The following is a 14,790-nucleotide window of genomic DNA, read 5'->3' as shown; positions in this document are numbered from 1 at the left end:
AGCACCATGGTGTCCCTTCACCCCATGAATAACAGTTAGTTCAAGAAAGCAGCTTCCCATCCCCTTCTCTGAAATAATAACACAGAGCTGATATCCCATCACCAAGTCACCCTTTATTTACACATGCATAGTACATAACATTGACACAGCTCCCTCAGAGTGAACAGAATCTTTGACACTCCTGTCTATATCAGTCAGCCAGGGCTCCTTAATTGGACCAGATTAACAGCCCCAATCAAGGAATTCACATTCTACACTGTCAACCTGGCTAAACTCGTTACAATCACTACATTCTCCAGGGCAATTAAGCGCAGGCCTGGCCAGCAGCACCACCTCCCATGAATGAATAAAAAAAACCCAAAGAAAGTCTTCCCAAGAGTCCATAGAATCCCTACAGTGTGGAAGCAGGCCATTCGGCTCACTGAGTCCACACCAACCCTCCAAAGTGCATCCCACACAGACCTACCTGCTACCCTATCCCTGCATTTCCACCCTAGACACTGTGGGCAATTTAGCATAATCAATCCCACCTAACCTGCACATCTTTGGACTGTGGGAGGAAACTGGAGCACCCAGACGAAACCCACACAGACACAGGGAGAATGTGGAAACTTTACACAGACAGTCACCGGAGGCTGGAATAGAGTCATAGATGTTTACAGCATGGAAACAGGCCCTTCAGCCCAACTCGCCCATGCCATCCAGTTTTCACAATTAAACTAGACCCATTTTCCCATGTTTGGTCCATATGCCTCCATATCTATCCCATCCATGTACCTGTCTAAACATTTCTTAAATGACAAATTTGTACTCATCTCCACCATTACCTCTGGCAGCTCATTTCCAGGCACTCACCACCCTCTGTGTGAAAAATGCCCCTGTCATTTTTGTATCTCTCCCCCTCCCCTCTCACCTTAAACCTGTGCCCCTTAATTTTAGACTCCCCTACGCTGGGGAAAAGCTACTGGCTATTTAACTTATCTGTGCTTCTCGTGATTTTATAGAACTCAACCAGGTCACTCTTCAGTCTCCTACACTCCAGGGAAAAAAGTCCCAGCCTGTAGAACATAGACCGTAGAACATAAAGCATAGAACGTAGAACATAGAACAGTAGAGCACAGTCTAGGTCCTTCGGCGCACGATGTTGTGCTGACGTATTACCCTACCCTGCATACCCTACATTTTAGTATCCTCCATGCGCCTATCCAAGAGTTGCTTAAAAGTCTCTAAAGTATACAAGTCCACTACCACTGCTGGCATCACATTCCACGCACCCACCACTCTATCCAGCTTCTCCTGATAACTCAACCCTTTTGGTTCTCCTTACCATCCCTCAAATATTAGTTATGTTAATCAAGTGTAATGCCGTTCACCCATTAGACTATGGACCTCATATTTATACAAGGTGACAACGTTGACCAGATACATGGAAAGAGAGGCAGATGACTAGGGCCTATGGTAACTGCCACTGCATATTGTCCCAGGAAAAAGAAAATACCAGCCACGGAATCTGAAGCCTATGTGGGGAAATATTCTCAGCAGCGATAGGAGTGGTGGACTTTGAGGCATATCAGAACCACATAAAGCCAACAGGGAAGAATAGAACCTGGAATCTGATGCTGTGAGGCGGCAGTGCTGACCACTGAGCAACCATGCCACTCCAAAACATCCATATCTACTCAAAGAGCTAAATGTTATCTACAACTTCCTAAAACGTATTTTTTCTATTCTTGAACAAAATAAAGAGGCAGGTGAATTAATCTTACCCCCTGCTATCTAATTGGCTGCTTTTCATTGTTCAAATTACGATAAGTCAAATGTTTGAAATGTGAACCAAAATTGATTCAATCAGGAAATGTGAGTATCTCATCCCCCCCCACAACAGGGAACAAATTACTTAACAATATATTAGTAAATCAATTAGATTTAAACAACAAAATCATATTTATATTGGCCACTTTCTGGTGCTAGACCACACTCTAACAGATTTATTAAGTTAAATTTTAGAATTTATGTCTACCTGTTATGAAGATGTGTCATAGACTGGGTTGAAACAAGCTGGCTATTGGGTTTAAAGGAATATGGACAGCAGCACATAAAATAAATCTCTTAAAATTTAATATTATATTTAAATTTGAGGTCATGAGGCAATGGAGTTTATTATCATTATTAATTATTAAGGCAAAGGCCTTGTTAACATTTAAAATTATTGCTCACGTGGACCACAAACACCAACTTAAATTGCTTGGCAGCCATATGACTGTTCCCGTGTTGTAGCTTCTGTGCAATTCTGTGTAAAGGTTGATCAAGTGACCATTGGTCACCTTAGCTGGAACAGCAGTAACAGGCTACAATTGGCTTCAGAAAGCAGGGCTAAGAAAATCAGCAACAGTGTCTACTTCCCTATGCACCATGAAAGGTGTGAAAAGTTTACATATCTATACATGAATGTTGGTTGATGAGAAGTTTGGTTTTAGTTGCAGTGAATTTCAAAATAGAGCAGTTTGTTGTCACTCACTGTCACAGCATAAGCTAGGAGAATGAGTCAGGTAATGGAGGGCGGTAATCACCGTCCTAACGTGTCTCAGTACCTTTGAGAGTGAAGTGATGCAGAGTAAAGTATGAATTTGCTGGAGTGTATTTATTTATTATGCTTTTTCTGTTTACAGATGATTGACCTTGGGTTGGTCCTGCATCAAGGGGCATATTTCAGGGATCTATGGAATATTCTGGATTTCATCGTAGTCAGTGGTGCACTCGTGGCTTTTGCTTTCACGTAAGTTTCATCCTGATTTCATTGGCTGCTTGGAAGGTCCTGCTGCCTAAGATCTTTGTATGCAACCCACTCTTTTTATTTTCTCAGTTTTTTGAAGAGAGTAATGGTACGTACACTCTGCTTGCAGAGAGAGGATGTGGAATGCATATTGTCTATACATAGCAAATTTTAAATTTTCATAAGTGTTCAGAATTATATTAGGAATGGGGTGTTTGGACAGGTGTGAGGGACAATATGGCTCTGAAAGAGCTAAGGCAGCTAGCACAGTGTAAACAGAACCAAGACAGTAGAAATACTGTTAATGACATTAGTGGATAAAAGTGCATCAAATTACCATAATTTGACAGGAGTGTTAGCCCTTCGAAAACAGGAGAGATTAATACTTTCATTAAAATATTAAGCAGAAGGTTGTTGTATAAATACGCTGGACCTTCTTTTGTCAAAATAATTTCTGACCTAATAGCACTGCTCCAAACCTGATATCTCAGTCTGCAGGTGCATTGATCTATTCAGACCAGGAAAATCCTCAGGTTCTGTCACTAATCCATGCTAAGTTGGTTGATCTTGTTCAGGGCTATGGTACATATACTATTGTTTACTTTGACATTTCTTGGATAGGGAGGCTTGTATCTCAGTTCAAAATGCTTGTTCAAGTAACCTTTGTTTGGTTGCTAGGCTCAGCTGTTTTGCCCAGTTGTAGCTATCCTGCTGTCAGTCACTGTACAGAAAAGGAGGAAAACTAAGCACTTGTGTGTGAAATACCAAAGGCCATCTATTGCCCACAAAACTGTAACCCACTTTGTGACAACACCCTGGGTGGAGATAATATAAAGTTGAAAGGGAAACAAAACATAGAGGTAAACAATTGAATTAACATTAATCAAATATGTTTAGAAATGGAGTAGGAGTTTCAAACGCTTCATTTAAGTCTTGGAACAAGAACTTAAACCACTGTCTTCTTGTCTTGACTTCGACAATACATATGACTTTGTGTATTTAACATTCCAGGTACCCCTCCTGTCATTTTATTCTTATTGCCAATGTTCATAGATTGTTGCATGTTGAAAAAGGCAGATTAAAAAAAGAAAAAAAAACATACACTTGTCAAAGCGTTAAAAATTGTGAAAATCATTAAGTAGCAAATACAATTTAAAACTTTTCTCTGAAATACTTTCTGAGAACAACTCAGAAATATTTCAATATTGTTTGGAGCTTTATATAATCTGTCTATTTGAACCAATCAAAATGCATTCTTTCAAAATATCTGTTTAAAATTTCTCTCAATATTTCCTTTGGTGCAGTCAGCTTTCCCACCATCCTTTGTTAATTCCATGCTCAGTTTTGCAATTTTTGAATAATTTAATACTCGTTCCATACTTTTTGTTCCAATCATTCCCTACCTATTACAGCTATTTAACCATTTCTCACCTCCAGCAACAGAAATAAAAGCTCAAATATACCATTCTGTGATGGTCCCATTCTGACTGATTAGGGACAGAACAAACAGGGCAAAAATATGATTTCTATGCATGACTGACATGTATATAACTCAGTACATAATCTTATGTTATATTGGTACCTTCACTTAGTTTTTGACTATATTTGCTAAAGGAATTAGCGAGCATAGATTGTTAGAAAATATAATTTTGGTGGAACTTGGCAAATGGAACATAATGTAAGATTATGCTCTTTGTCAGGAAGATTAGAGGAGCTGAATATTGTTTAAATAGAAAAGACAGTGGAAAACTACAGAACAGAGAGATTGGGAGACCTCTTTCATGCACCGCAAAAAGCTATCATTCAAATTCATTGGATTATAGGGGAAACACATGGAATGTTGGCCTTTAGTTCAAAGAGAATGCAGTATAAAAGTAGGGAGGCTTTGCTAAAACTATACAAGATATGAGTCAGACCACAGATAGAATACCGTGAACAGTTTTTTCCCCCTTATCCAGGGAAAGATGGACTTTCCAGTCTAGGAAAAGTTCACTAGGCTGATACGAGGAATGGTGGGATTATTTTATGAAGAGACATTGAGAAGTTTTGGCTTGTATTCATTGGAATTTAGAAGAATAAAATGTGATCTCATTGAAATATACAAGATTCTTAGGAGATTTGGTAGGGTAGATGTGGAGAGGTTGTTTCCCTCTGTGGGAGAATCTCAGGCCAGAGGACATAATCTCGGAATAAGAGATCACATTTTTAGACTGAGATGGAGGGAGTCTCTTCTGTCAGATGGTAGTCAATCCCTGTCAAGGCTGGGTCATTAAATGTACACATGCCATAGATATATTTTCAATCAGTAAGGGAATCAAAAGTTATAGAGAAAAGGCAGGAAAGTGGGAGTTAAGGATTATCAAATCAACCATCATGTCATTGAATAGCAGACCAGACTTGATGGGTGGAATGGTCCACTTCTGCTCTTATGACTTAGTGTAGTTAAGTCAGTGGAAAACACATGTACAAGGGTATTGTGAAGCTTATTATAGTGCTAGTCAAGGCTTATGGAATACTGTTTGTACCTCTCATTTTTACACTTCAAAAGTAATGCGCTGACATGGGAGGAAATAAGAAGTAAAGGTGGTATCCTCATTGTAAAGAGGATGATCTTTGAGGAGAATCTAGAACAGTTTAAGCTCTATAATTCAGAGAAAACATAGATTAGGTATTCCCTGTGTCTGTTTATAGTAGACATTAAGTTAAGTAGGTAAGGTGAACACTGATTATGTTAAAGAAGCCAATATTTAAAGGATCAATATTTAATGAAAATAAATTTAGAACCATTCTTTGAAAATATACCTATAGTGAGGGGTTAATATTTATAAATTAATATTTAGAATAATCTGAGTGAGAGGGCAGTAATAACAGAGGCACTGAGGAAGTTCTGCTCACAGTTAAATGTGAATTAGATTGTTAAACTCTCTTAGCTGAATGCCCTTTTCTCATCCATGAATGTTATACTCTAATAAGCTTATTTTTCCTGGCATAACAATTGCGTTTCATCATAGTGAAGTAGTGTACAACAGCTTAAGGAGGGATCAAAGGATTCCTAAGGAATGCATGTCTTTTTTGACACCTTAAGCATAAGTGGGACTACATAGTTTCAGATTCAGAATTTCAAAATAATTCTTTATTTGTAGTCTTCCTTCCCTCTCATAAACCATCCAGATTGAACCAGTCAGATATCTGCGAAACACTTGGCATTTGTATTGTTAGTGGAAGAAAACTATGATATTGCTTTGCACAGAAGGTGGATGAAATTATCTGATTGGCATTAGCATCCAAAGGAAATCCAAGAAAGCAAAAATGTGGTTACTAAAATGTGAGGCTGGATGAACACAGCAGGCCCAGCAGCATCTCAGGAGCATAAAAGCTGACGTTTCGGGCCTAGACCCTTCATCAGAGAGGGGGATTGGGTAAGGGTTCTGGAATAAATAGGGAGAGAGGGGAGGCGGACCGAAGATGAGAAAAGAAGATAGGTGGAGAGGAGAGTATAGGTGGGGAGGGGATAGGTCAGTCCAGGAAAGACGGACAGGTCAAGGAGGTGGGATGAGGTTGGTAGGTAGGAGATGGAGGTGTGGCTTGGGGTGGGAGGAAGGGATGGGTGAGAGGAAGAACAGGTTAGGGAGGCAGAGACAGGTTGGACTGGTTTTGGGATGCAGTGGGTGGAGGGGAAGAGCTAGGCTGGTTGTGTGGTGCAGTGGGGGGAGGGGACGAACTGAGCTGGTTTAGGGATGCGGTGGGGGAAGGGGAGATTTTGAAGCTGGTGAAGTCCACATTGATACCATTGGGCTGCAGGGTTCCCAAGCGGAATATGAGTTGCTGTTCCTGCAGCGTTCGGGTGGCATCATTGTGGCACTGCAGGAGGCCCATGATGGAGATATCATCCTAAGAATGGGAGGGGGAGTGGAAATGGTTTGCGACTGGGAGGTGCAGTTGTTTATTGCGAACCGAACGGAGGTGTTCTGCAAAGCGGTCCCCAAGCCTCCGCTTGGTTTCTCCAATGTAGAGGAAGCCACACTGGGTACAGTGGATGCAGAATACCACATTGGCAGATGTGCAGGTAAACCTCTGCTTAATGTGGAAAGTCTTCTTTTCTCTCCATCTTCAGTCCGCCTCCCCCTCTCTTCCTATTTATTCCAGAACCCTCACCCCATCCCCCTCTCTGATGAAGTGTCTAGGCCCGAAACATCAGCTTTTATGCTCCTGAGATGCTGCTGGGCCTGCTGTGTTCATCCAGCCTCACATTTTATTATCTTGGATTCTCCAGCATCTGCAGTTCCCATTATCACTCAAAAATGTGGTTACTGCCTATTTTCCTAAAATTGTACATCTGAATCTGTTCTGACAGAAGTTGCAGTTAGTGATGGATTGCTTACTAATGAGGTCATTGTCTGCTGCATTTTCCTCACTAATTCCTCACTGCATTCTCCTTCACTAATGTCTAATGTGAGTGATGGCTGAGACAAATTCCTGCACCAGTGCATGCCCTGTCATATACATGCTTCATGTAAGTTGTACCATTTTGCATTATGTTATCTGTGTGTAATGCTGCGCATTATAAAATATAACTGGGCAATTATACTGACTCATCAAAGCAATATCTTTTATTTTGACTTCTGCACCAATGTTTGAAAGAGAAAAATAAACTTCGACTGCTGCCTTTTATAAATGTAATGCAATCAGCACATGAGAGACAAAGGATAATTTAATGGTTTGGTTTGGATTAATCACCTGATCTAGCAAAATCAGAAACTCTTTTAACAAACTAACAAAAATGAGGCAGCACCTCTGAAAAAGGAAAAAGAAAGAATTCGGTGGGTTGGTGGAAAATAGGATTCTGTAGCTGGAATGTGCCACTTCTGACCTAGAGGTCAGTCTGAAGTATTAATTGGCCTGTGCTCCTTCCTTGGTGTACTTTCAATGTTTGTACTTTTATTTTCTATTTTCAGTGTTTGTGGTTTCATATCACTTCTCTTCCCTTTGTTTTTACTGGGGCTGGATGACTAAGAATTTAAAACCTGGTTTTGAAGTCTTGTAGTTGTCCTGTCCTATGTGCTGTGAATAGTGTTGTTCCTCCACAGTTTTGGTCTCAAGACTTTGTTCACAAGTCTTTGCATGAAATATTTTGAGTAATCAGCATTTTGACATTTATAATGTGGGCAGAGGTACTAACTGTGGACTTGTCAGAAGTTCATCTGAAAAATAGGGGATTTTTATGAATATCTCATTGGAAATTACTTGGTAACTCTTCATGGGTCAATTTACAATGATTGACTAAATCTGGCCCCATAACCTGCCTATTGAGTATATGCTAAGGGATGTAAGAATCTAAAAATAAAATACCAGGAAGTGATTGAGTTTCCATTTATGCATGTGACAGCTTCTGTTTTTTCCTCGATTAAATGGAGTTCAAAGTCACCGACTGGCAACCCAGAGAAGCAGAAATTCCTGACTAAAATTGCTTACTAGCTATGTGATGATATCATAGTTATTGATTCCTCAGTGTGAAAGGTATGACCTACCAGTGAAAAGTGACCTTTTATCAGTTAGTTGTTGACCATTGAAAAATAATGAGTCTATAATATAATAATTTCAAGGCAATAGTTTACATTTTGAGTTTATATTGAATGAGATAGCATAAAAAGAGTCCATTCAACCCATAATTTCTGTGCCAGTTCTTTGAAATACTATCTAATTAATTCCATTGTCCATTGTTTCTCCACATTTAAATTTCCCCTTTTTAAGTGCAGCTTACCCTTGAAAGTTACTATTGATACTTGCACATTATAAACACTTGCAATATGATCCAAGTGCTGTAATTTGGTTTGACTGCCAACTCATTGCTGAATATCCTTTATAATATAAAAACTATCTGAACCCCTCAATTACTTTTAGTCTACAATGCTCCCTTCCTGGCTTATCCATTGTTGTGTAGATAAATTATCCAAACCCTTAATTAGATTCTAGACTGTTGTTCATTTTGATACTTGTATTCTTGATTAGATTTGAGACTAATAGCCACCCTGGAATATTTGTTACATAGCTGACATTTCAATCCAATCTTAGTGCAGAGTGGTGAAACTGGAATTTAGGTTGCAAATGTTACAGATCACTTAAAGGGAAGATCTAGTATTAAGCCTCTTGTTTCGATTCCCAAATTTTATTTGCTGAACCCGGAGGAAAGATCAAGGCCCATTGTGGAGAACATCACCAAAGTGAAGAGTATAAGATATAAGCAAACTTAATCAAAGAGTTTAGGTTTTAGTACCGTATAAAGTGTGTTTTCTATTCATACATGACAACACTTTGAGTGAGACAGAGAGCCATCTATCCCATAGCAAATTTCAAGTCTGAGTTGATCTATTGAAATGATCCAGAGCAGAAGTCATTCAAATGTAATGGATTCCTTTGGTTTGAGGGAAAGCAAATCGACGTCAGACAATCCATTTGTGGACTGGAAAAGAACAGAACTTGGATTCTGAGAATGTGTTGTTCAGCCATTCTCTCATTTGTGTATAATTTAGGGTGTGATCAGATTAGGAAAAGAAAACTGAAGAAATAAGATAAAATTCAAAATGTATTAACTAATGAAATAGTGTGCATGAATGTAAATGTGATTCATTCCAAGCAATAATTATTCAGACATATTTAAACTAGATATGTGAATATTTCAAAACTCTTCTGGAAAATTAAGACTTTAAAAAATTATGCACATTAGAAATTTTATAGCCCCTGTTACCTTACATCAGAGCTGATGTGTTGCATGCTGATATGGTAGGACTTCTACATTTATGTTCATGTCTGGGACAAGTGCTTTGCTATTGTTGAAATACACGTGGAAACATCTGCTTTCACTGTTCTTGAGATCTTTTAATGCACAATATAGCCCTTGTACAACAAAAAACAGTACGTGTGTAGAATCCATGTGATTCATTGGTCCATATCAAATCACTTGCCCTGATTATGTCCAAAGACTAGGATGGAATCATCTTCCCTCCCTGTTGCTATGGAAGAAGGTGATTCCGTGATGCACGTTTATTGGATAATTGAGATAGATCTGTTTTGAATATTTTGTAAATCGATGGCTGAGAAAATAGCACATAAGGTCTGCCTGTCAAAGGATGTAGATGCATGTTGCATGTCAATGCACAATTTATTGGGTTTTGCTGCTTGAAGCTGTCTTCATGAGATTTCAAAACAGTGTCACTAAACTATGACACTTTTGTGTCTTATTTCATGTCCATAACAAGAGATCCAAAATATATTAAATTGCCACTAAACATGTCTACACTTTATTTAAAGTCATTAAAATGATGAAATGGAGATACCAAAAATGGTAACTTATCAATACCAAAAAAAACTATTTGTGGACAAATGCGCAGAGTGGAACATCTGGACACATTCAGTATTCAAACCACCATTACTGAAATATTTTAATTGTCATTTCTTGTCTGTATTTTTTTCCAAATTTTCTCCCTTCCTCACATGAAGCAGCTGACTGTTTGCTTGAGTATCTCACCCAAGTCTCTGGCCTTCATGTGTGAACTTGGACTGTGGGCATAGACAGTGGCCAGAAAAAAGCAGCCAAGCTCTTATTTTTCTTTGTTTTCACTATTTTATGGAGACTAAGTACAGTTATCAGCAGGCTAGCTGAGATCAGCTATTTCAATACAGAGCAATACATTAAATTTTTCTTGTTCTGTGCAACTCCATATCAAAGGTATGGTGCATCTAATGGTAGAACCACCGGAGGGCGCTTCTCTTTCTTTTGCATTTCTCTTCCTTATCTTCCTTCTATATACACAATCAGATTACTATGAGACCTTTTCACCAGCCATCAAGGCCTGTGTTGGGGAAAGAAGGGTCTTTTAAAAGAGGGGATTCTTTAATACTTAAATACACTCGGATAACTGAGAAGCGTAACCAACAATGCCAATAAGAGAGCCATGTGAATCTTCCCACCATCTCAGCTGAACAACAACAATGTACATCCAGGTAAGAATAAGAGTTTGTAGGCAGCAGTCCAGAGCTACCTCAAATGGTACACAAGTTTAAATGGACATTGGAATGTGCTACAAAGTTTCAATTCTGAATAAATATTTATTCAGGTTTATTTTCCACCTGTAAAATTCACTGTAATGATTATCTTGAGCTTTAGATGCCAGCTTCATGTGAGTACAGCTACACATCACCTAACACTGCACAGAGAAGACCCAAAACAACAATTTTTCTGAATTTTGATACCTTGCTTATGCTTAGAGGAAGGAAAACAGCTGAGAGCTACAAGCAACATAACTTTACACTGAATTCAGTTGAATCTTAATTAGTACAAATTCACAATGCACAAGTTGTAAATTTACAGTTAAGCTACGTATAATTGGGTTCTAACGGAATATTCTTACTTAGACGTATGACAATAATGGTTAGTGAGACTAAAATGTTTGATCCTGATCAGGTTACAGTTCTCCTGAAATGCTGTTTCTTTTTTAAAATACTCAACTGGCTGAGATTTTTGATGAACTCATAGGATGGACATTTCCCCTATCAGGGTTTGGTGTGAGTAATGGTAAGAAAGGTGGAAAATTGCGATAAGAATAAAAAGTATCAGATTGTGACTCAGAATAACATTTTCCCAAATTTCTCCTCAAGGTTTAAATGGCAGCTTCAGAATCTCAGCTATTGTGTAGTAAACCATATTATTTTCATACATTTACATCTCATTAAAACCCCAAAGTTCCCTATTTTCAGATCAGTTTTGATTCTTCTCATTTGGCTCCAAGAAACTAGACTTGCAAATTCCTGACCAGTAAATCAAAGCAGGTACCTGGCAGCTGCAGCTCGATGAATGCTTGTCCCAATCATATGCAACTGATACTTCGGGTGGTCCTGCAGACTGTATGGACACCGCCCTCCTCAACTCTTCAAACACGCAAGCAGGCATCAGCAAACTATGAGCCTTACAACATCATCATGGTTGTTCTCAACAAACTTAAATACTACATTGGCCCTTCAACACTTGGAGCTCAGGGACAATTGTGACATTCATGCTTCTGCTAGATTGCTTTACATGAAAGCAGAGACATCCATCACACAAACATACAAAATCCAGCTTTTATGCTGAGGAGCTTGATCCATCACTGATTAAATAGACCTCTTGCTGTTCACCATGCAAGATTCTTGTCTCATCATTCAAAATATGAATACAGAATCAGAGTTTTCTCAATGTTGAGAATGTACTTACTTCTGATCTTGCCATAATTTTCCAACTGACTCACCATTGCCCACTTGATTAGGGGGCTGGGAAACTTCTGCCCACACCTTCTGAAAAATTTGCCAACTCTACATTACGGCAGCCCAAAAGCAATGTTAAGATGGAATGATTGTGGCGATTGTTGCTAAAGTTGAGTTGTAAGCTGTCACAAAGAGGCTAGCATTCCTTAACTGTCACCCTTTAACTTGGTGGACCTCACATTTATTCTATGCTCAATAAAAGGATGACTTTTATGATTCTGAAAAAAATTTTCTTTTCAATATAGAGTTGTTTGCCTTCAAGGAATGGGGGACACAAAAGCCTGGAGCAGTTTCAATAAAATTACTTAGAATCTACAGTCTGCAAACATTTGGCCCAATGTTGAGCATTTACACTTATTACAAGCCTCTTCTTCTTCCTTTCATTTCACCCTATTGACATATCCTTCTTTTCTGCATTATGACATACAATTTCCCCTGAAATATTGTTTTTCTCAACTGCTGCAGTAGCAAGTTGAACATTGTCCCCACTCTCTGAATTAAGACATTTCTCCCAAATTCCCTGTTCGATTTATTGATGACTATTTATGGCTTCATGTTTTAATCTCCTCTGCAAGTGGAAGCATCTTCTACATTTCGCCTATCAAGCCCTGTCATTCTACCACAACCTCTGTTGATTAACTCCGCAGCCTTCACTTTTTCAGAGAAATGAGGCTCAGTCTATCTAACATTTCCTATTGCTATACTATCCCAGTTCTACTGTCATCCTTGTATGTCTTTCTTTGAATTGTTATTATTTTGTGTGGTGTCCAGTGATAAAGCCCAATCCTCGATAAACAGTTTAATCATTTGTGAACGTACCTTACACTACAGAGTCCACTGCATTAAGAATTAACATACTTATTATGTAAGTATGTTAGTTAACTTTAAGATTCTTACTTTATCTGGTCATGTACACTATTGTAGATTTTCTAGTGGTGGGTGGCTGCCTGACAACACATACAATGCTCACAACTGGCTCCCTGCTGCTGGCATTGAATGTGAAGCATGGTAAAGCATAAATATGTAGAACAACCAGATTTTTCTTGCTGGCAGAATGTTTCCCTTGCTGTCTGAAATGTAACTAGCTAAATTTCTCTGGTGAGAAGAAATTATAGACTAGGGACTTCTGAAATAGCTGGTGCAAATTGCGATTCCTTTCGGTTGTCAGATAGTGGGGTCTTACCATTATAAAATTTACATATAAATCACATGTAGGTTGAAGTGTACTTTTGCGTTTAAACAATTCATGTATCAGTCTAAGACTCAATGGATAAAAGGTCTATGTTAGTACAGACTAAATGCAACAGAATGTGATGGCATATTCACCAATTAGGTTCACGTGCAAATTGATCAAGGAGAAGAAGTGTCTAAGTGCCTCTGGGTTTCTAATGCGATGAGAGTTGAACCTTGTCATAATTATTTAAACTTTGTTAATTTTAGCTTTTGTAAAATCATTTTGATTATTACATGGTTGAATTTTAATATTATTCATTTCATAGAAATTGCTCCTCTTCATTTGTTTTTGATACTATTTTAAGAAGTCCTGAAAGTGGAGATAATATTGAAACATTATGGGCCCATATCATCTCTGTATTATTTTCATTTGTGAGCCACAAAATAAATAGTATGTTAATCACCAGTCACATATGGTAGGAAATCCCACTTCTGTTATTTTTAGTGTCTCATCATTATATTACCACCAACACATGATCCCTGAACTGAATTTAATAGAGTATTAGTGAAAGAGGATATTCTAACATTGCCCTAGAGCTTACTGATGGCTATACAGATATAACTAAACTTAGTACCCATGAGATAGATAAATCAGCCAGAATTCTTTTCCCTGGTCGATATTTGTTAAAAGGTGAGTTGGCGTTAGTTACAACAGAATCTTTCTCAAGGCTAACCTCTCCTCCTATGAATTGTCCAATCCCACACGTGATCACGAGTAAAATGGCAGCGAAACGGCACCATTCATAAAATGATACTCATGCATGAGTCAACATCATCAAAGAACAAAGAACAAAGAAAATTACAGCACAGGAACAGGTCCTTCGGGCCTCCAAGCCTGCACCGATCAAGATCCTCTGTCTAACCTGTCATCTATTTCCTAACAGCCTATGTCCACTTGCTCCCTGCCCATCCATGTACCTGTCCAAATATATCTTAAAAGACGCTAACGTGTCTGCGTCTACCACCTCCGCTGGCAACGTGTTCCAGGCACCCACCACCCTCTGGAGAAGTGCAGGGGAGAACAAACATAATAACAAATGACAAAGCTAAATAAGTGGATGCTAATAGAGAAATAGCCAACATTGTCCATTTGCAGTTCTTGCCAACTCTCACCAGCATGCGTTCTCTGGCATTAGAAGGCAGTGCATGTTAGAAGCTGAAGACGTATATCACTGACACATGGTTACCATTGTAAATTCAATCTGGGCACCATTGATAGCTCAATGAAGTTTTTAAATCATTGTTTACCATTTGTGTTCAGATGTAGCATTGTTTTAGCACAGTAATTTATTTCTAGTATGGATAGTGTGAATCCTGTGATCCAGATGCTCCCGAAGGTAGTGCTATTTTTGGAGTTGTGACTGGCTTCGACCCCCAACCCACAGATGACATTGGGTGCATTAATTTTCCTATGCAGCCTTTTGAAGAAATATTGGTAGGGGGGGTCAGCCGGGTCAGAGCAAGGAGTGTAACAACTCTGCATTTAT

The 14,790-nt window shown here is 38.7% G+C and overlaps 1 protein-coding gene across 4 annotated transcripts in view; it reads left to right on the top strand.

Moving 5' to 3' along the window:
- Positions 1 to 14,790, top strand: part of LOC125447460 (voltage-dependent P/Q-type calcium channel subunit alpha-1A-like) — a 606,466-nt gene that overhangs the window by 387,509 nt on the left and 204,167 nt on the right. For all 4 annotated transcript variants that reach the window (XM_048521818.2, XM_059639809.1, XM_059639808.1 and 1 more), the window contains exon 24: positions 2,670 to 2,776. In XM_048521818.2, coding sequence (XP_048377775.2) covers positions 2,670 to 2,776 — 107 coding nt within the window. The remainder of the gene's footprint in view (positions 1 to 2,669; positions 2,777 to 14,790) is intronic.

Source organism: Stegostoma tigrinum, chromosome 35 (assembly GCF_030684315.1).
Source record: "Stegostoma tigrinum isolate sSteTig4 chromosome 35, sSteTig4.hap1, whole genome shotgun sequence".
NCBI lineage: Eukaryota > Metazoa > Chordata > Chondrichthyes > Orectolobiformes > Stegostomatidae > Stegostoma > Stegostoma tigrinum.
This window is presented reverse-complemented; position numbering and strand designations above follow the sequence as displayed.